At 38.1% G+C, this 23,584-nt stretch overlaps 1 protein-coding gene across 6 annotated transcripts in view; it reads left to right on the top strand.

The window, feature by feature from the left end:
- The window catches only part of MICU3 (mitochondrial calcium uptake family member 3), a 184,916-nt gene extending 162,726 nt beyond the window's left edge, over window positions 1–22,190 (top strand). For 3 of the 6 annotated variants that reach the window (XM_063458054.1, XM_063458055.1, XM_063458051.1), the window contains 4 exons: window positions 5,221–5,329; window positions 8,805–8,962; window positions 12,464–12,532; window positions 20,568–20,655. In XM_063458054.1, the coding sequence (XP_063314124.1) occupies window positions 5,221–5,329; window positions 8,805–8,962; window positions 12,464–12,532 (336 nt within the window). In that variant the 3' untranslated portion in view covers window positions 20,568–20,655. Of the gene's footprint in view, window positions 1–5,220; window positions 5,330–8,804; window positions 8,963–12,463; window positions 12,533–20,567 lie in introns of all 6 variants that reach the window. The other 3 variants (XM_063458052.1, XM_063458053.1, XM_063458050.1) reach the window with 1 other exon arrangement.
- The last annotated feature ends 1,394 nt before the right edge of the window (window positions 22,191–23,584 follow it).

The raw sequence follows: 23,584 nt of genomic DNA on the forward strand, positions 1-23,584 counted from the left end.
GTGAGAGCATGCAAGCGTCCATAGGAAAGCATTATGAATGCTTTCCTATGCGACCGGCTGAATGCGAGCGCGGCTCCTGCCGCGCATGCGCATTCAGCCGATGACGTCGCGAGGAAGAAGAGGAGGAGGAGGAAAGCTCCCCGCCCGGCGCTGGAGAAAGAGGTAAGTTTAACCCCTTCCTCCCCCCAGAGCCCGGCGGGAGTGGGTACCTGAGGGTGGGGGCACCCTCAGGGCACTCTAGTGCCAGGAAAACGAGTATGTTTTCCTGGCACTAGAGTGGTCCTTTAAGCGTAAGACAAGCTTCTGAAGCTGTGTCCTTAAGGGGTTAAGAAAAGGGCTTTTCTTAAAATCTGTAAGCTGTTTAGTAAATAATTCCCTAAATTGGTGCCCTTGTGTGAAATTTCCATATTTAAAGAAATTAGGGTGCTGTTTAGCAGATAGCTCCCTTATTTGGTGTCCTTACATATGGCAATCCCACATAAGGATAGCAAACAGGGGAGTTATCTGATAAACAAAGATCGAAGTTAAGAGGTGTCAGCCAGCTCACAACAAGAAACCTGCCCCGGGTGCCAAATGCTCTAGGTACGCCCCTGGTTACACATAAATATACGCTGTGACACAGATCACAGCCTGTCAGCTGAAAAGGTACAGTGGCCTCTAAATGAGAAATCCCATTTGTAGTTTTGCTTCAACTCTCTTAATCAGTATATGAGATGTAGATTAGACCTGCTCTGCTGTTTGTGAGGGAAATGGAATGTCTGTCTACACTGGCACAGCCCTGCTAGAACATTTCAGGTAACATCTCATTTCATAAGGATAGCTAAGCAACGTCTGCATCTATGATATAATAATAGCATATATATTTATTTTTATTATACTTCTGTACTTGTTTTGTTTTTTTAAAGCCGATACCGTGCACTTTCCAATATTGTGCAGACATAGAAACAGAAACAACTGAAAAAGCTTGGGTAGCTTTATAAAAATAGAAACATTTAATTTAGTATAGATTTAGAAAAATGCAACTGCACAAAGAGCAAAAGGTTTACAATAGTCTTTTATCTAACTATAAATGTGTTTACCATGGAGGCTAACGTTGGTGACACCAATTTCTAAATATGTTTCGAAGCTCTGTGCATCCTTGCCCTACTGAATATGATGAGCATTATAGAGTAGTATATACACTTATAGCACTTTATAGACCATTGTCAGTGTCTTATTAATCGGGAAGTTCTGGGTCTACATTTTCCAGTACCTTGTCCATGATACACATATGGTATATTATCATAGACTGTAAGCTCGTTTGAGCTGGGTCCTCTTCGTTTGAGCAGGGTCCTGTAAGTTTTCTTGTAATTGTCCAATTTATAGTAAAATCCCCCCTCTCATAATATTGTAAAGCGCTACGGAATCTGTTGGTGTTATATATATGGTAATAATAAGAATAAGAATCATTAATGTTGCTGTGTATATTATAATTAGTGATGCTAAGTGTTGCCTTTGACATAGTGTATCAACATTGTGGAAACCCCCCTCCCCCCCTCCTCCCCGTGGGAAATGTTTTTTTCAGTTGAGCCGTTTTCTTTTGTTTGTTTTTTTTAAATTTGCATGTGTGTGTCAAGGTGTGTATATCTGTGCTTGTATGTGCCAGTTCTATATCTGACACACAGATACACACACATTGTGTATATGTGTGCATGTATCTGTGTGTCAAAGTGTGTGTATCTCTGTTTGTATGTGTCTGTATGTGCCAGTGTTTATGAATCTGACATGAATACTGGCAGATAGTGGCACACAGATACGCACACTGACAGATACACACACCTTGACACACAGTGTGTATCTCTGTGTGTGTGTGTGTGTATGTATGTATGTATGTATCTGTGTGTCAAGGTGTGTGTATCTGTGTGTCAAGGTGTGTGTATTTGTGTTTGTATGTGCCAGTGTGTATGAATCTGACACACAGATACACACTGGCAGATAGTGGCACACAGATACACACACCTTGACACACAGTGTGTATCTGTGTGTGTGTGTGTGTGTGTATGTATGTATCTGTGTGTCAAGGTGTGTGCGTCTATGTTTCAAAGTCTGTGTATCTGTGTTTGTATGTGTCTGTGTATCAAGGTGTGTGTATCTGTGTTTGTATGTGCCAGTGTGTATGAATCTGACACACATATACACACACTGGCAGATAGTATCACACAGATAAACATACCTTGACACACAGTGTGTATCTGTGTGTGTGTGTGTATGTATCTGTGTGTCAAGGTGTGTGTCAAGGTGTGTATATCTGTGTTTGTATGCACCAGTGTGTGTATCTCTGTGTCAGTGTGTATATTTATCTGACACACAGATATACACACACACTGGCACACAGATAAACACTGACGCACAGATACACACACCCAGATACACACATCTTGACTCACAAATACACACACACACACACACACTCAGAGACACACACTTGCACCCACAGATACACACTGACACGCTCAGATACACACATAGGCACATACAAACACACTGATACATACTGGCACATACACACAACCACTTAGATGCACACAGTGACACATACACAAACCTTGACACAGATACACACACACACTCTTTGGCAGACACACACACTCTTTGACATACACTCTCACTGACAAACACACACACTCTTTGACAGACACACATACACTCTCACTGACAAACACACACACTCTTTGACAGACACACATACACTCTCACTGACAAACACACACACTCTTTTACAGACACACATACAAACACATATACACTCTCATTGACAAGAACAGATACATTATCACTGACAAACAAATACACTCACTGATAAGCACACATTCACTCTCACTGACAAACACACAAACACATACAAACTCTCTAACAGACACACATACAATTTATTTATTTTTAACATTTTACTCCACCCAGCCCCCCGACCTTTAGGAGTGCTGGCATGGAGTCTCTGGGGTCCAGTAGGGCCGCTGGCAGCTGGCATGAAGTCCCTGTGGTCCAGTGGGGCTGCTGGGTGGCTGGATAGCAGTCCCTGTGGTCCAGTGTGGCTGTTGGGTGGCTGGAGAGCAGTCCCTGGGGGTCCAGTGGGGCTGCTGAGTGGCTAGCATGCGGCGGCGAGGCAGCAGTGATCTCTCTGCTCAGCTCCCTTGCGCGCCTCTTAGTGATGCCGGAGCCGGAGTGACATCATATTCCGGCTCTGGCATCACTGCTGTGCGTGCGAGGGAGCTGAGCAGGGAGATCACTGCTCACTGCTCCCTCGCGGCCCGTTTTATTTTCACTATTTTTGGCGGAACCCCAATTAGAGTTTGGCGGAACCCTAGGGTTCCGCGGAACATCAATTGGGAAACGCTGATGTAGTGTGTTGTACAATATTCTAACAGCCTCCACACTGAGGGACACTGTAGATTAAGGCATTTCTGAGCTGTTTTTTTTTAGTGCTTTTCAAACATCTTTTTGTCAATAAAATGAAATCTTATTAGGAATTATGGTGCTGAATTCCAAAATGTAAAATAAATTAACCAAGCCAGCAATAGCACTGCTACTCAGTGATTATTAAATTTAGTAAAATGGTAATATGTTGAATGAATAACACCATACCTATTTCTTAGCCTTATCCTATTTTATTCTGCTGTGAACACATTTATTTATTGCCTTGCACCCAATCTTTATATGTAAATATGTATCTTTCATTGCAGGCTTAATACTGTACTTGTGCCAGCATTACTGCAGTATAATGTTATCTTTCAGTGCAGGTTGATTTATCCTCTATCATAGTTTCTTTGTCGGCTCTTTTAACAGTGTTAAAATTTTAAAGTAGGTGTTTGCTTACATGTTTACCCTGTGTGTTTTTCATTTAAGTAAACACTATTTTGAAGAAGCCTTTCAAGTTTTTTTTCTTTCCCTGGCACGTAAAGATGAAAATACCTGCTTAGGTAAAGTTTAACATCCACCCCATCCTAAAACATTGACTATTTCTCCGCTAGCCAAGGAGATCATCTGTTTGTTTTTTTATTTTATTTATTTTTTTGGAGGATCCTTCAGTAAACAATGCCAATATAATTAGAAATTGAATTTACTGCTGTTGGTTGTTTTAACAGTAAATTTCACTAAGCAACGACAACATATAAAATGTTAGGGTGCATCTCAAAAAACTTGTAGCTCATTAACACTATTACAAAGTGAGCCTTTTCATGAGCCCTTCGAGAAGACAATATATATCAAAGTGTGATTTTTGCAAATTGCTGCAGTAATAGGTAACTACGAGACAAATAGAGGTGACATCTTTGCACTATACCCATGCAAAAAGGGAAAGCTTTGTTCCTTTTTTCTTTTCCAAGTGGTATTTATCTAATATATAATTTAATTAAAATAGATTAGATGAGAAAAACTAACTATATGTGTCACACAAATGAAAATCTCTTCCTTAGAATATATTTGCAGCATCAGTAGCTTAATCATTTTGATCTATGTTCTGCAACGTGGATATCAGTTCATTTTTCAGCGGATTTCCAAGGCACTAAAGTGGTAGCCCAATCCACTTGTACGTCATGGCACGTGTCTCCTGACACAAAATTATTTCAATCAAAAAGATTTGGGCCCTGACAGGAGCCCTGGACATTGACAGGGCTATTTGCTACATTTTCACAAAATAGCAAAAATAGCTCATGTGAATAAATTATCAAATTTTACAATTTGATTTTTAATTCACCACTATTTGCTGTTTAGTGGACTTAACCCTGCAATGTAAAGAAAACTGCAGTGTTTTCAGGACATTGCAGGGTTAAGAGGACAGGGACACTGCAATAAGACCACTTCATTGAGATTACATGGTGTGGGTGAAGATAGTGTTCCTTTAAAGCATCACGGTTACGTCTCACAGACCGACTTACTGCCTTGTGCTATAGCACTCACTGTGTTTTCTGAGAAAGGATTTGCAGGGAGAAATATTGTAGAATTGGCAACTGTAACCTTCTGTGATTTCCTAGCTTCTGTGTGACTATGAGATCTGCAGTATGTTTTTTTTTTTTTCTGGCTAAAGCACAGAGAGATATGGGAGATCAGAGCGGTACAGGAAATATCATGTTACATATTATAACCTTCTAAATGACTTTTATTCATTGCCTGCTGATACTTTCATCTACTTATCTTGATAAAATCACAGAGGAACTAACACTGGCTTTTCATTTTGTTCCCCAGGGAATCTCATTTGATGAATTTAGATCTTTTTTTCAGTTTCTGAATAATCTAGAAGATTTTGCAATTGCAATGCAAATGTATAACTTTGCAAGTCGTTCTATTGGTCAAGGTGAGTACTAATTACAATATGGAACTTTAAAATTGTTAGCATAAAACAACTGTGACTGTGCTAAGATGTTTGTTTTTTTTAAATGCCAATTACACAGAGTTTAAAGTAGGGCTAGACAACCCCTCGCCACTCCAGATGTTGTGGACTACATCTTCCCTGGTGCTTAACCAATGGCTGTTAGAGCATTATGGGAGACATGTTCTACAAAATCTGGAGTGTGGTTGGTTGCCTAGTCCTGGAAGGAACACTCTAAATACCATAACCACTAGCACTTATTGCACTGATTACAGAATAAACTGAGTTTATAGGTTTTATCCCTTGTCTATCCATTTTCACACTTTGTTCAAGAGATTTCTCAAAACCTAGGGCTTGCCCCGTGCTCCAGCATTTATGCTGGGTGTAGACACCTTTTTTCTGTTAAACCTTTTTTATTCAACCTAAAGCCAGCCCTGAAGAGCCATTTATACAATGTCAAAGTTTCACTTCCACATTATATGTCCATAGCTATCCTATCTTTGATGTCAATGATAGACTGTAAACCCTTTGCACAAGTTAGTTTGGAAACATTTTGGACAGCATGGGTTTTTACACTATTACCACTACCATAAACTGTAGAAGTTACATTTATTTTTTACACTTTTTTTTCAACTTTGTATTTAAAGGGACACTAGTCACCAAAATAACTAAGCTTAATGAATGCATTTTTGTGTATAGATCATGCCTCTGAAGTCTCCCTGCCATGCCATTTAGGAGTTATATCACCGTTGTTTCTGTCTATGCAGCCCTGCCTCCCCCGGCAGTGACTCAGAAAGCCTGCATGAAAACAAAATGATTTTATTTTCAATCAGATGTTACCATACTTTAGAAGTTTGTATATCCTGCTCTGTAAATTGAACTTCAACCACATACAGGGTGCTCTTGCAAGTTCTAGCAATCTACGATAAGACATTCTAAATAAACACTGTGCAATAAAGGAAGTGTAAACATTAGATCTCACTTTACATGAGTAAGGCCGCATATATAAAGTGATATAACTCCTAAGTGGTAGGTAATTGAACAGTGAGACTGCAGGGGCATGATATATACACCAAAACTGTTTCATTAAGTTAAAGTTGTTTTGGTGACTATAGTGTCCTTTTAATAAGTGTAACCTTTATTTCAGTACAACACTTAAATGAAGTACCATGACCAACAAAAGGGATTTCAAAATTCTCATTTGCCAACTAAAATGTAATACTACTTACTATTTTATCTTCAAGTGATGCTAATGAAACTTGTGAAACTTTAAAATTTGTGATACCCTTCTCAGTTTTCCCCAATCACTGGTTTGGTGAATGAATTGTAAAAACCTTAAAAAAAAAAACATTTGTTAAATTATATATTTTTTTGCTTTGACCTCAGCAAATTGTAAATGTGTAAGCTCCATGTCTCAAATGAATGAAGACTAACGAATAATATTGAAAGAAAATTACTTGGGTGGATTTTATTGTATCAATGAAGTACTAGGATCGTTTTTGGTTTTTTATGCAGAATTATGGTCTACCAGTTGCAAAGCTGCTATAATATAGAATAGTAATTAACTAACAGTTGAAGTTTCTCTGTCATTTGTTAAATGACTTTACCCTTGCCAGGATAATTATTACGACCCTTTGTAGTATATAAGATTAAACATTTCTTTGTAACTATACATTTTGATGACTATACAATTCAATGACTCATGTGTTGGGTATGAGAAATTGACATTTCAGGAGGGATTAGCATTTCCTGATGAATCAGTGTTAAAGCAAAAACTCCCCCTGCTTGAATGACATTACTTCAAATATGTTGCTATTTTAGGTGAGCCTCACACAAGGACAAGATCTCCATGGAATAATTACCACAACTATAGTTTACAGTATAGTCTAACAGTAAACGTTCTAAACTGTTTCACTCAATTCTAAATTGTTAAAGCGTGTAACGTCACAGGAACTTGCTGTACACAAGTTGGTTGGGTGCACCCAGTTAATGCCAATCCTAACACCGTCTTCACAATGTATAGTGACCCTGATGGTAAATATACTCAAGCTACTACTAGAATACATTTATACTAGTATAAAATGTAATGAATGGGTTAAGTTTTCTTCTGAATATAAATTCCAGCTTAACATACAAGTACAGAGCAGAATAATGGGTCAATGGGCTAGCTTGTGCAATGGGGCTTTATGTTTTCATGTATTTTGGGTTGTTGTTTTTCTCCCCAAAACCACATTTTACTAATTAAACAATAGTAGGAGTCATTAAAGAACATGGAAATCCATGATGGTAAAGCAGGTGACCGGGAATTTACATCTACCCTCTCATGCTTTTCCACTGGTCCAAACAGAAAGTTGCTAGATGTGCATATATGTGATGTCATATCCCAGTTTCTTCAGGATGAGATGAAGGCGGAAGGAGGAGATTTGGCAGCTAAAAACACTGGCCTTCATCCTGTTCAGTTTTAATACCCAGGTTTTGAGGGATAATCCATGAACCACAACAACTTATGCTGATTGAATAGGTGATTGTGCAGGGTGCAATGCATATCCAATTTACTCTAAAGAAGGTTATCCCAAGTAATTGAGAATTGTGTTGTGGAATGAATCACACACACCTGTAAGCATTGCCATCTTAACAACATTATGGGCCCCCAAACAAAGCAGTGCACTGGGGCACTGCCTACGCAACCAATCACAGGGAAAAAAAATGTAAATTACCAATACAATTAAGCTTATATTTATTGGTACCTCCAAGAAATGCAATACATTCGTACAATACAAACACACGGACTGTTGAATACACACACGGACTGCTGAATACACATACACATAATGCAGAATACACACAGACTGCTGAATACATACACACAGGCTTCACGTGCATGAGTCAGCGTACAGCAGGGAAGCCAACTCCTGGCACTGAAGCGACAGGAGCCGAAGAGGATCCAGCGGAAGATGGTGGTGCCCACGAGGGACAGGTTCAGGTAACTTACCTTTGCCTGCCAAGCCCGGCCACCGGATGCCCAGCGACGAGGTCACCGTTGGGGGTCCTTTCAAATTCTGAAAAGTCCTCAGATGGTGACAGTGCCGCTTTAAGGTGACCTAACACTTTTTTCGCATGAATATTTTAGTTCAATCTAAATTCTATAACATATGAGAATTACATATGGTTTTACAGATTCATGGATCCACAAAAAACAAAATCCACAAAATGTCCTCCTGCGCCACATTTAACTCTCCGTGTTTCCTTAAAAGATTTGTAAAAACCCACTACTTTCAGTCAAATAAAGGTACTTTCCATCAGCTTGTTGTAGAAAATTCTTGTTAGTCTATGAAATTGTCCCAGAACCTCCACATGACCAACCCTGCTATCAGAAAGCTGAATGGCATGACATTAGTGAATATTTTCCTGTTATCATGATGATTGGTTTACTCTTTTGATCTGTTTTTTTTCTCCACAGACGAGTTCAAGCGTGCTGTATATGTAGCTACAGGCCTCAAGTTGTCTCCTCATTTGGTGAACACAGTTTTCAAGATCTTTGATGTCGACAGAGATGATCAATTAAGCTATAAAGAATTTATTGGCATTATGAAAGACCGTCTGCATCGGGGGTTTAGGGTAAGAGGGATATTCTTAAATGATTATTCACTTGAACTATTACAAACAATAAAACTATAATTATAAAGCTCATAAAATTATGCAGGTATTACAGACACAATCCTTTTATGATTATTTGCGACAGGACGGTCTAGAGACCTGGAAGGCAATATGACATGAAGCATCATCTGTGATTATCTCTCTCCCACATACGTACATGTTGCATGTCATCTAATTTTACAGTGAATCTATAAAAAAAAAAAGTCTGAAACAACTTTTCTTAAAATATCTGACATTTTTCAATTTAGTAACATAAGAGTTTTCAACCAGCTGGGGAACTTATAATGCCAAGGGCATTGTTGACACATTTTATGCTCTCCTTATAAACAAGTTACACTTATTTAAGTAGCCAAAAGATTAGCAGCAATGCATGAAACGTGGATTGCATGATGGGAAATGTTATAATCTAGTAAAACGAGACATAAAAGTGTAAATGTGCTTGCAGTCCTGGTATATGCAACGCTTTCATTTTCAAGTAGCTAAATAAGAGTTCTATTACAATCAGTTGTTCAATGATTATTGATACTTGAAAGACTGTTGATGAGCCATTAACAATACTAAATCTGTCGCGATCTCAACATGTGGCTACTTTTCGACAACACATTTACCATTATCTGTTTTGTGAAAAATGTCCCTGTAACTTTAAACGCTAAGGCAAAAATCACAATATTTCCGACACTTTCAGACACTTATCAAAATCAATGACAAAAAGACTTGATAACTCACTGAAAACTCTCTTTAAATAGTTCATCAATATCCAAAATTTGATGCTGATGATGCTTGGAAGCAATTTCAACTAATTTAAACAAATAATTCCTTGTTAATCAAATAAGAGACATGTAATTAACAACAAAATAACATAGATAAATGAATAACACAACAAATGTAAAAAAACTAAAACATTATTGACTGGATTCCAGCACTGGATTGATTTTACATCTAGAACCACGTATTTTTAAAGCGTTGTATTTGTCTAAAATTTGGGCATACCGAACTTACCAAGGCTTGAGGGGTAATAACAAGATTTATTTATACATTTGCGAGTTCAAAGATTGTACTGGAAACAAAGCAGCCATTAATTAACACACCTGTATTCAAGCAAGACAGGAATATCCTTAATATCTGGCATTTTTATAGCCTCATACGGTTACTTTGTGGTGCCATTGATGTGTGCAATGCAGATCTTTAAAGGAAGGTGTCATTTTGCTGCAGGTCTTGACAGTTACAGTCCTAGGGTTGAGTGGCATGCTGTGTATTTAGTTAATACCGTTAGTCACAGTGTATGGGTCTGTACAATCAATTTATATATGGCACATTTCATCTTTTTTTTTTCTACACTTTGTATTTTTTACACCATTCTACTGTAACCCTTTCTTAGATGTAATCATACCCAAATAATATAACCTAGAAAGAAAATATTAGAGAATGAACGGGCTCCATTTAATACTGCATGTGAGCAAACATTGTTAATCCATACGCTTACAATAACAAAAAAATAATACTACAAAGGGGTTCCTAGAGTGTAGTTTGGTTGTTGACAAAACATAGGGGTTTAGGCCCTTCAGTATAAGAGAAAGAGTGTAAATATATAGATAAAAGTAACATCTTTATTACATTTGTTTAAAAAGGCTTTGGTAGCCAACTAAACAGTTTCTAATAGTTTTAGATTGTGTAGTGAAGGATTACACTGAAAAAGAATTAGAAAATGTACAATTTATATATAAGTGTAATCTTGTCCCCATTTTACTCACTATGAATCCTAGTCATCATTAGGCTTCACCAAAAAACAAATTTGATTCTCGGTAAGCCAGTTGTCACTCATTAAATTCAAAATAGTTGTAGTGCCAAATAGTGTCCATTCTTGCTTGAAACATTAATGTGCCCATTCATAGTAATAAATTGGGGACTATGATTTATTAAAAAAATAAAAAAATAAACGAATCTTACATTTTAAAAAAGTATGGTAGATATTGACGACTCTCTCCTCCGAAATTTGTTATAAATTATTTGATAGATAAGACTGTTTTGTTGTTTGTTTGTTTGTTTGTTTGTTTGTTTGTTTGTTTTACGGGTCACTTTTTCTGGTATTAAATATTTTAGCTGTATTTGATAAGCAATTTAGGTTTTAGTTGCTAGTATTGTGGCATCCTACGAAAGGTGAGCTAATGAGGCTGTGGATTCTGCATTACATATGTTAAACCAGTGCCACCTGCAGTCTAAGCTTTGAATTGTTTTTTTGACTTTGTTATAATACTAAAATATTTTGCACTGTTTTTTGTTAATATATGTTTCTTAATATTTAAAGAACAGTGTAGTAAAATAAAGCTCTCTGCATTTTAAACAGATTTTTGTAAGTCACACACAAACATAATGGGTCCAGGTGGAAACCTTACTATGTTGATGGATAATCTTGGTCCTACATACATATGTTTGTGGGCTACATTTTCTTAAGGGTTGTCACATGGGAATTGGAATGCATAGACATTTGCCGTGCTTAATTTAGTTATCATTAGCCTGGTGTAGATATAACGGGATTCGTCCTCACATTAAACTGCTTCTTTACTAGGAAAATAATTTTGTTGAGCCTTTTCATTGCCCGAAGGGTTCTTAATCCCTTCCAAGTTCCTTTTATTTGAAACATGGGATACATAGTGAGCACATCAGTAGGATACAACTGCCAAGTATTGCACAGATACTTTACACTAATTCCTAATCTAAATTTACACCGTTTGAAATTTTTTATTTGTTCTGCTTTAACAGAAAAATGGTGGGATGAAAGGTTTAGAGATTATACAGTTTTCATTGACAGGCTCCGAAATATTAGCATAGAAGTAGAAATACAATTTTGTCACACATAGTGGGTGTGACAAAAATATCTAAAAATGGTCAAGTCTACTTAAAGTTATTTGCCATGCTCTTGATGGCATATCTAGAAAGATAGATTTCTAAAAATGCCACCAAAATGTAAAAATGTATGTGGGCATAGAGTAAGTAGAGTTACACCAAGCATCTGTACTACAATGGCAGTGTAGATGCAGGGATGCAAATGCCTGGAAAATGGCAAAGAGAGGTGAAATTATTGTATTGTATTGTTAAACACAGTGCGGAGAAAAGTGGCCCGTGAGTGAGGATTTTTAAGGGCTGAAGTTTGTTTTGCAGTGCTTCCAAGCAATAAATGTAAGCTGTATACCTGTCGCTTTCACGGAACAAATTATTATTATTTTTATAGCTCAAATGCTGTAACACAAAATCTCCCATGATGCTTTGCCATCCTTAAGACCCATGTTATTGACTTACCTAAATGTTAATATGAATCTTTTGTAAATAGATATAATTCCCAGGTAGCATGTATTGCCTTTATTTTTATTGTAAAATATGTACTTTCTAATCTGAAGCTTCTCACCTTTCCTTGGCTGCTTCACAATCTTTGCTCTTTGCACACTTCTATCTTCTGCTCCACAGGGCTACAAAACAGTGCAGAGATACACCACTTTCAAAGCATGTCTGAAGAAACAGCTTCACAACAGATAGGTATGTGATCTCACCGCTTTGATACTGTTCTGTTGCATGGTTTCTGTAATCAGTGGTACACTAATAACTCGGGCAGCCAAGCATTGATGCCAGACCACTCCTGTATTCAGTGCTTTTAGAACTTTCATCTCTTACTGTCCAGTATCTATAACATCATCACAGCTAATTCTGATTATTCACTCATGGTGAGGACAAGCAATACTTTCTTAAAGGCTAACTGACATAAAACGCCAGTAGTGGTAAGTAAACATATTTTTACGTATACATTGGCTTTTACACTGATCAGCCACAACATTAAAACCACTGACAGTGGTAATATTGATTATATTGTTACAATGGCACAAGGGGTGGGATATATTAGGCAGCAGTCCGTTCTTGAACTTAATGTGTTGGAAGCTGGACGATTTTACCCAATTGTCAGTTCAATGCATCTCATACATCATGATGATGCTGAGGTGAAGACCTTTAATCTTTTGTAAGGTCTTCAGGAGAAAGTGTCTCAGTCCCACAGCCACTAGTGACATTTTCTTTAAAAAAAAAAACATTGCTGTTTGTTAGAAACAACTCAGATTTACAGGCAGGTTTCATGCACATAAATCACATTATTAGGATAAGGTGTATTGGGTGCTTAGTGTCCCTTTAACAAGTAGTTGTCAGCTAGCATTCTTAAAGTGGGCTAATTCTCTCTTATACCAGTGAAATATGCAATCTATGAGTTCAACAAAACTTCAAAGGAGATTCATTATGTGCTAATACATCAAATGTGTTATATATTATAGAGAAGCAGATAGTAAAAACTAAAAAAAAAAGAAATATATAAAATAATAACAGAAATTCCTCAGTTCAGTTCTATTTACTTATAACCCACTATAGCCTCTATTTAACCCCTAAGGGAGCACTATAGTGCCAGGAAAACACCTGGTGCCTGGCACTTTAGGGTTATTAGGTCCCCCCTCCCGCTGGGCTGAAGGGGTTAAAACCCTTTCAGCCCCTTACCTCAATCCAGCCCCAGGCTCCCTGGGTGCTGGTGACCTCTCCTCCCCCTGCCGTCGTGTGCTGCGAATGCGCATGCGCGGCGAGAGCCGCGCGCGCATTTAAACCGCCCATAGGAAAGCATTACTCAATACTTTCCTATGGACATCCAGCGTCATCTCATTGTGATTTTCAAACTAAGAATCGCGGAAGCAGCCTCTAGTGGCTGTTAGGGAGACAGCCACTAGAGGCTGGATTAACCCTCAATGTAAACATATCAGTTTCTTTGAAACTGCTATGTTTTCAGCTGCATGGTTAAAACTAGAGGAACCTGTCACCCAGACCACCTTAATGAGTTAAAGTGGTCTGGGTGCCTCTAGTGGTCCTTTAAGGACACATGACAGAAATATTCCGTCATTATTCCCTTTTATTCCAGAAATTGTGTTAATATTGTTGGATAAGCTATCCAAATGTTTTAATATTTTTTAATAAACTTTATTATTATTATTATTTTTCGACATATTATAATATTGAACAATATATCATATATAAAAAAATACATTAATACATGAAAAAAAATCAAAAAATTGCAAACTTTTAATATTTTTCATAATATTAAATCATTTTAAAAGTGTATCCAAAACATTAAATCGTTTGGAAAACGTACCCAGCATTATTACATTTAGGCCTATGTCTGTAATTTCATTAAATGTATTTTAAACTTCAACAAAATAAAATAAATAAATAAAGAACAACACATGGGAGTACTTCAGATTGCATTTATGCCAGATAACTACCATTTCTACTACTAGTCAACACTCTCCGGGTTATTTACTAAAAACTATATTTTGTCTGAATGGACACAATTTTATCAAAATGATTGGATTTCAAATGGATATGCAATTCACATGTTTACAAAACATACAACAAAAAATCATACCAAATGACCTATCTGTCAGTAATAGTCAGTACAAAATAGCTTCCACCAAATCACCCGTGGAATAAAAAGTTAAACTTAACTTTGGATACTTGCTTCCCTTCAGTTACCTCCCAAAATGGTAACTATATAAAAAGTATAATATGGTACATATGGAATAGGGATCCAGCTTGTATCACTAAAACATAAATAAAAAAATACAACATAGTGTAATACTGTTGTGGTCTTATTAATTGGCCAATGGTTCAAGGTTACACTCACAGATTTGTTGTATATAGTAAGCCTTCAGGTTGCCTTCCCTACAGGTAGGGGGGTAAGTCCTGTTCGTTTGTAGTAACGCCAATCTGGAGACCAAGAAGTTCACACTCTCCCAATGGTTGAAAGTAGAAAACAATGGATTTATTGGCATATAGTAAAATTAAATTCAAATATGGTTCTACGCGTTTCGTTCCCCTTAGGAAACTTCCTCAGGAACCAAAATTTAAAAAACATACAGTTTATACACTCCAAATACTAACAAGTGTATGCATAAGCCTATTGCTTCCCTCCCTTCCCTTCCCTTAAATACAATAAGTGCTGGAAGTCCATTGGTGGTGTGATGGGCGTATTCTCCTTTTCCTCTTCTATTGGACATCTCATCCGTTGGTGAATTACCTCCATCTGTTGTTTCAGCTGTTCTGATTTTCATCACACCACCAATGGACTTCCAGCACTTATTGTATTTAAGGGAAGGGAAGGGAGGGAGGGAAGCAATAGGCTTATGGATACACTTGTTAGTATTTGGAGTGTATAAACTGTATGTTTTTTTTAAATTTTGGTTCCTGAGGAAGTTTCCTAAGGGGAACGAAACGCGTAGAACCATATTTTAATTTCAATTTTACTATATGCCAATCAATCCATTGTTTTCTACTTTCAACCATTGGGAGAGTGTGAACTTCTTGGTTTCCAGATTGGCGTTACTACAAATAAACAGGACTTACCCCCCTACCTGTAGGGAAGGCAACCTGAAGGCTTACTATATACAACAAATCTGTGAGTAATAGTCAGTGTCTGGTTTATAATAAATTATTATTGCATGTGAATCCTATGTATAATATAGGATTTGTGTATTAATCAAACATTAACTGTAAACTGGATCTTGCCCCGAGTTAGCAAACCCAGTTAATAAATTCACTTGCCATTTAACAAGTGACTTTCTTAAAATCCAGACTATATGCCCACTATCAGCCTGCGAACAATAAGAGATAAATAAATACATTTCAGCAATGCCAAGGTTAAGTGTGCAACGGCTGCCCCAAATCAGTAAAAGAAAAGTTATAATATAAAGAAAAATGCATATGGATCCATATTGACCCCGGAGTACAATAGGGAGGAATAAGTCCTACTTATTTTGCTACAAAAACAGATAACATGAGAACTCTGTGAACGTGCAAAAGCTAAGAGAAACTCAGTCGCTTGCTGTTTGGTTAGTTCCTGCTAAAGTCTCAAAATTGGTTTTGCTCTCCTGTGCCATTACAAATAGAACCTGTTCTACTTACAGCTACTTACATTGCTGCCCAGTCACGAAAAAGGACACATGCCATGAGGCCAGTACATGACTGGAGAGGGAGATCTGGCACTAATCCCCACCCCATCCACAATATCAAGTGGGGGGCTAGAGAGTGGACAAATCACTGTCCACCCCCCAGCCCCTACCCATGTAATGGAGGTTAGAGGTTCTAAAATAATACACAGGGGAACATGTCAGTGTCTCCCACCCATAGGTAGTGAGTTGGAAATGTGGGAGCGGACATGCCAGATTTACCAAGGCAAAAACACATGCACTTCTGGGGCAAATTGCTACCTGAAGTGCAATTTCAATGTAAACCAATTGAATGAAACTCAGCATTTAGCTCTTTGCTTTGAAATAGCACATGTTTACCTTGATATCTATCTGTCTGACTATTCTTATCATTAGGACGAAAAAAGTTTTAAAAAATGGAGCAGCGCTAAATAACATAGTGGAAGGCAGCACACCTGATAGGTGGGATTCCCTTCAAACACCCTATAATACAAATAGAAAAAACAAACAAACAAACAACAGGGTGTGCCAGAGGCAAAGGATAAAAGCCAAAATATGGAAGATAAAATAATAGAATAAGAAAATCTACAATCAGATATATTACAATAAAAATAAGATAAAACCTGTGAAATATGTCAAACAAAATAAATACCAAGCAAGAGGTAGCAGCAGTCCTGAAATTATAGTCGATGTAGTAAGTATTTATGGGTGAGGGTACAACTTCTTAAAATCTTTACGGGAAGATCTTTTTTTCGTGAAGGTGCCTAATCACAAGGATGCTCAGGGTCCGTGGAAGTATAAAATAAATAAATTGAGAAACTCCAATAGTGCAACAAGTCTTAAAAGCGTAATGCAAGGATGTGAAAATAATTCAAATATACCCACATTAAAGGGACACTATAGTCACCAGAACAACTACAGTTAATTGAATTTGTTCTTGTTTACTTTTTGCTGTAAACACTGTCATTTCAGAGAAAATGCAGTGTTTACATTACAGCCTAGTGATAACTTCACTGGCCAGTGGCCACTCTTCAGATGGCTGTTAGAGATCCTTCCTGGGTCATGGCTGCCTAAAATGAATCCAAACATTCAGTGTCTCCTCTCTCTGCATGCAGACACTGAACTTTCCTCATAGAGATTTATTGATTCAATTCATCTCTATGAGGAGATGCTGATTTGCCAGGGCTGTGTTTGAATCATGCTGGATCTGACCCTGATCTGCCTCTTTGTCAGTCTCAGCCAATCCTATCGGGAAGCACTGTGATTGGGTCAGGCTGCCACTTCTGATGATGTCAACAGACAGCCTGTCTAACAGCATGCAGAGTTACAGCTTCAGGGTTGAATATAGTAAGATTTTTACTATATTTATGGAGGCATAAGGGCCCATAAGGGGGGCTAGATGCTTGTGTTCCTGACCCTATAGTGATCCGTTAAGTAGAGCTAATACCAACTCTAGTATAATGCACATACAGGGGTACAAATCCCCACATGTAAAAACAATCCAAAACAAGGGCTTTATCTACTTGGGTGAAATGTGTTGTTTTAATAAAGGTCTATTTGCTATTTTACACTGTGATTGTGCTATACACCTTTTTATTTGTTTTTATCAGTTTTTATTATTATTTTTACTACCTGGCTTCCTGCTTTTACTTCTCCAGTGTGGATCTCACCAAGAATCCTAGGTGGGGATTATACCACCCATGCTGATTAAATTGAGCAGGTTATCTGCTCAATAAACTGTAAGTACATTTTATACATTTACTCCTGGTTTTGTTTTTATACAGTGAGCACTATTGTTGCTTTTTATTCTGGTTGTTTTGGTCCTATGTACACAGGGCCAGATTAAGAGCCCAGTGGGCCTGGTGCTGACAATTATGATGGGGCCTAATTACAGAAACGTATCGACCAAAAACACTAAAACAGTCATACCTCTCAAGAGTCATGTATCTGATGGAGTTGGTGTTGGAGGGAAACTCAAAGGATGTAGCTATAAGAAAACACATACTCTATGCTAATCTTTTTATCTTATTAATGCTTTCATCTTTCAAGTAAATCCATACCCCATGGGAGGCATGGGGACACAGACACTTGGGGACACTGGGAGACATGGGGCACTTGTGGACATAGACATGGGGACACTGAGACATTTGGGGACACTGGGAGACATGGGGGCACTAAGGACACAGAGACATGGGGAGACAGACACTGGGAGACATGGGGACACTGAGACACAAGGGACACTGGCTGGGAGACATAGGGACACTGGGAGACATAGGGACACTGAGAGACATGGGGAAATTGAGAGACATGGGGACACAGAGACATGGGGACACAGATACTGGGAGACTAGGGGACACTGGGAGCCATGGGGACACAGACATTTGGGGAAACTAAGACACTAGGGACACTGAGAGACATGGGGACATAGACACTAGGGACACTGGCTGGAAGGCATGGGGACACAGACACTTGGGGACACTGGGAGACATGGGGCACTTGTGGACATAGACATGGGGACACTGGGAGGCATGGGGACACTGAGACATTTGGGGACACTGGGAGACATGGGGCACTTGTGGACATAGACATGGGGACACTGGGAGGCATGGGGACACTAAGGACATAGAGACATGGGGACACAGACACTGGGAGACATGGGGACACCGAGACACTAGGAACACTGGCTGGGAAACATAGGGACACTAGGAGACATGGGGACACTGAGACACTGGCTGGGAGTCACGGGGACACTGAGAGACATGGGGATACAGAGACATGGTGACACAGATACTTGGAGGCCATGGGACACCCAGAGCCATGGGGACACTGAGACACTAGGGACACTGGCTGGGAGACATGGGGACACTGGGAGACATGCGGACACTGAGAGACATGGGGATACAGAGACATGGTGACACAGATACTTGGAGACCAGGGGACACCCGGAGCCATTGGGACACTGAGACACTAGGGACACTGGCTGGGAGACATGGGGACACTGTCTCCCAGTGTCCCCTAGTGTCTCAGTGTCCCCATGTCTACCTGCTGCCTTTCCCCCCATTCTTCACATACCTGAGCTGTAGTCTGTCTCTGCAGGCTGGGAGCTGCTGTCTGGACTCTCTGTGCTGTGTAGCTGCTCCCCCGTGGATTAGTGAGTAGAGAGAGGCAGGGAGATGCTGTAACTTCCTATCCCTGCCTCTCTCCATACACAGTGACCCCTACTGGCCAGTGCTGGTATTGCAGAGTAATCTCCGTTTATACAGAGAAAACTATTTGCATTTGTATTGCCGGTGTTACTGCAATACCGTCACGGCCAGGCAGCCTCCAATACCAGCTGTGCCTTAAAATATCAGTCAAGTCGTAAACCTAAGAGTAGTCTGTAAAAAAAAAAATGTTTTTCTTTTTTTTGCAATGGGCCTATTCCATGGGCCTGGGCCTGGGCCAGGGCCTGGAGCTGCAGCTCCATCAGCCCCTATGTTAATCCGTCCCTGTATGTACATCTTGCTGCTGTGATGCCTGCCAACCACATCTTCTACTAATATCCTACAAGTGGGGATTTATACCACTGTATGCGCATTATACTAGAGATGGTCTTAGCTTTACTCAATTTGAGTATATTGGAATAATGTTTGCATCCTTGTATTACACTTTTAAGACTTGTTACACTATTGGAGTTTCTCTATTTTTTCTGTTTTATACTTCCATGGACCCTGAGCCTCCTTGTGATTAAACACCTTCACGAAGAAAACTTGTAGTTGTACCCTCACCCAGTAAATACTTACTACATAAACAATAATTTCGGGAATGCTGCTACCTCTTGCCTCTTGCGCGGTATATTTTTTATTTGACATATTCAACTGGTTTTATCTTAATTTTTATTTTAATACATCTGATTGTAGATTTTCTTAGTCTATTATTTTATCTTCCATATTTTGGCTTTTTTGCCTTGTCTCTGGCACATCCTGTTTTTGTTTGTTTGTTTTTTCTGTTCTTATCATTAGTATATTCAACCTTCCATGAATCAATGGGCTGGAGTAGACATTCTCCTACTGTCCTTTTACTGCTTAAAGGAACACTATAGGCACCCAGACAACTTAATCTCAATCTGGTGCTTCCGCTGCACTGACCAATTTAAACTTGACCATGTGATGCAGAGGCCACAATATAAATGCACTGATTCAATGTTTTGCTATGAGAAAATTTAAATGCACACAGCACTTGCTGCACATGCACAGTAGGTCTCTGATTCTCTTCTATGAGAAGGTCATGGCTCACCTGAAATTGCGTGAGGCAGAGGGATAAGCAGTGCTGAGGAATCACATAGTGTGTGACAGGGGCACTATAGTGTTAAGAATACATATTTGTATTCCTAACACTATAGTGTTTGTTTGAGGAAGGCGAACATCAGCATATAACATTATCCATGTGTTCTATTTTGTCAACTTGTGCAACGAAGTAGACTAAAGCCAACGCAATGTCCACTGCACCCTTACTAGACCATCTTGTATATTGGAATGGAAAAATAGATTACTTAATTCTAAAATATGGTTTGATTGACCCAACAGGAACCCTCGAAGCATGGCTTGCAAGGCTACTACGCGTGTGTGAAGTCCGTGACGAGAAAACACATTAGAGAGTTCTTGAGAAGTTTCAGGAACAGAGACATGTTACGATAAGAAGGCAGCTGCCGGGATTGGAGCTCTGTGAATGAATGCATGAGCACAGACAGATAATTTACCACCACCTTTCTTTCATTTTTGCCTTAGTTATTGATCCATTAATGCACTTTTTTTATTATGTTGGTTTTTATAGCATTAATAGAAGTAAGGAAGATCAGCATGTCTTTTTGATCCAAGAGTATTTTTTACATATTTATATTAGGCATTAACACAATATTGGTAAATAACATATTGCTGAAATATATATATAGCGTATTTTATGACCTCCTAAAAGCCATATTCTGATCACATATATCTTGCTGCTCCATACATCCAATTGATCCATTTTTATTTAAAGAAAGCTTACAATTATAGTAGGTTTTATCATGTTGGTAGAGTGAGTAATGGAGTAGACATATCTATTTTGATGTACAATATGAATAATATGTGATGTGTACATACATTGCTCAGCTATGTATGGGCAGCCTAATAACTTGCCCTACACTAAAATCCCCACTACATTTCATAGTATAATATAAAACGTATTTTAAGCAGAATCATTCCACTTTTACATCTAAAAAAATATAGCAATATAACAGGTAATTAAGCTTTTAATTCATATCCATTTATAACTTATAGAAAACATGAAGAAGCTGGTTAGATGTGTCTGTAAGACTGAAATTCAACTTAAGTGTAAAGTATATAGGTTTAGGATGAGAAAAGTAACCAAGCTATATATAGTTCTGGAAGTGGTGGGATGGAAAATGCAACAAATATAATTTACATAGGTATTCTTAATATATGGGAATATTGAACTCCGCAGAGTATCCTATATATATATATATATATAATGATTTATTTATTACAAGATAATGTCAATGTTCTGTTGGATTTTATGGTTAAATGTATTGATGTTCTATTGTCAGCCAAGACAATATCCCATATGATTAACCTATCACCCCGCAACATTTCATTTTTGAGAACCATTTTTTTTTATTTAGGCCTGTTGTGGTGGGCTTGTGACACTCCAGCTTCATTTGCTGTGATTGTAGACAGCTGTGTGGCTAGCTAACCATTGTTGGAAACTGCAAAGACTGTCCATCACGGCGTAGACACCGATTTAACATGGAGAATATCAGCTGAACCTGTTTGTACATTCCATGTTTAAGTGTGTAAAATTATTTTCTTTAAAATCCACTGTTATGGGAGATTACTATAATTAGAATATGTTACAATGAAGAATGATACCTAGTCCTCAACAATTCACAGTGGTTGCTTGAGTTTATTTAGGAAATAAAAAAACACTGGAGGACACAGAACATCTTTAATGAGTTGCAAATTAACTTCCAGACACATCACAGACATTCTACAACATTGCACTGATATTACCAAAATATCTGATAACCAAATAAGCCTATGTGCATATGAATGATATTGAAGGAATTTGATGCTCTGGTATATTTATTTATTTTTTCTTCAATATATTGCATGTTTCACTCTTATATTTTAATTAAACTGGTCAAACAAATCCCTATTGTTTGTTTGTTTGTTTGTTTGTTTGTTTAATAAAAACACGATACTAGTACATAAAATTCATGTTTATGTTATTACATTATCAAGCCTGAAAAGAAAAATGAAGAAGGTCAAGTGACTGCAGTACATTACACTACATCAAAAAACATCCGATCCTTAACATTGTGAACAATCTTAATTCATACAGAGAGTTATATTCTTGGAGATATCACTAGATTTCAATGTATCAATGTATGAATTTAATCCACATGCTGATGGATATACTAACCACCGAATTGTGTATATTCTACACCTTATTCCGCTTTAAGCAACTGTAAGACTGATATTTACTTATGACACTTTAAAGAATTTTAGAGGACAAATGTCACCTCAAAACTATTTTTAATAAAAAAAATATTGCTTTTATCAAGTTTTGAAAGGAAATAGATTTTTTTCAATAAGGTATTTGTAAAGAAAAAAAGGAGAAAAGCTCTTTCATACCTTTAGTATATTACAGGATCCTTCAGCCATATACATACACCTTGGATGAGACAGTGTTTGAAAACACTTGGTCTCTATTGTCTTTCCTGCTTCTGTGCATGGAGTGAATCAGAGAAGATTGTGGAGACTGTCAGTTCTCAAACTGTCTGATGTTAGGTGCGTGTATATAGCTAAAGGATCATCTCTTGTACTAAAGGAAGGATGTGTTTTCCCTATTTAATTACATCTACTCCATTTTTTGCTTTCAAACTTTATGAAATGATTATTATATTGGAAATAGTTTTGAGGTGACAGTTGTCCTTTAAGACTCTATACCATTCTATATTCTATATAGAATATATATAGTTTTGTGTAGCCACCAGTCGTCTCCATATTTGTAGTCTTTACTATATGGCATGGCATTGCAGCAAAGGCTTACAAAGCTAGGGAAATACAAAATTGAAAGTACTTAATAGCCATATGAATGCAAGCAATATGGCATTCACACTGTTCTTATTATGTTGTACATCATGTAAAAGTTAATCATAGTGAAGTTAAGGAACCAATACACTTTAAACTTTGCTATGATTATGGTGAGTTGCTGGTTCCAAGATGTCCTTTGGGTCTTGAGTCCAGCACAAAACCTAACCCCTCCCAAACTTTGCTTCTGGTCACTCCCAACACCTCACCCCTGACCACTCCCAAACTCCACCTCTGATCACTCTAAAGTCCGTTAATCTATTTAAACTGCAGCTTTTTAACATCCGCTGCTCCTCCTCACTGGTCCCAATATATCTTTTTGTTGCCTCCAATGGTCTGTCTCACCCTCACAGTGCTCTTTCTCACTCTCCCACTGCTACTTCGTACCCCCACTGCTCATTCATAACCTTCTACTATTGTCTCACCCCCACTCTTCCATCTGACCTTCTCAT

This window comes from Pelobates fuscus, chromosome 6 (assembly GCF_036172605.1).
Source record: "Pelobates fuscus isolate aPelFus1 chromosome 6, aPelFus1.pri, whole genome shotgun sequence".
NCBI classification, from domain to species: domain Eukaryota; kingdom Metazoa; phylum Chordata; class Amphibia; order Anura; family Pelobatidae; genus Pelobates; species Pelobates fuscus.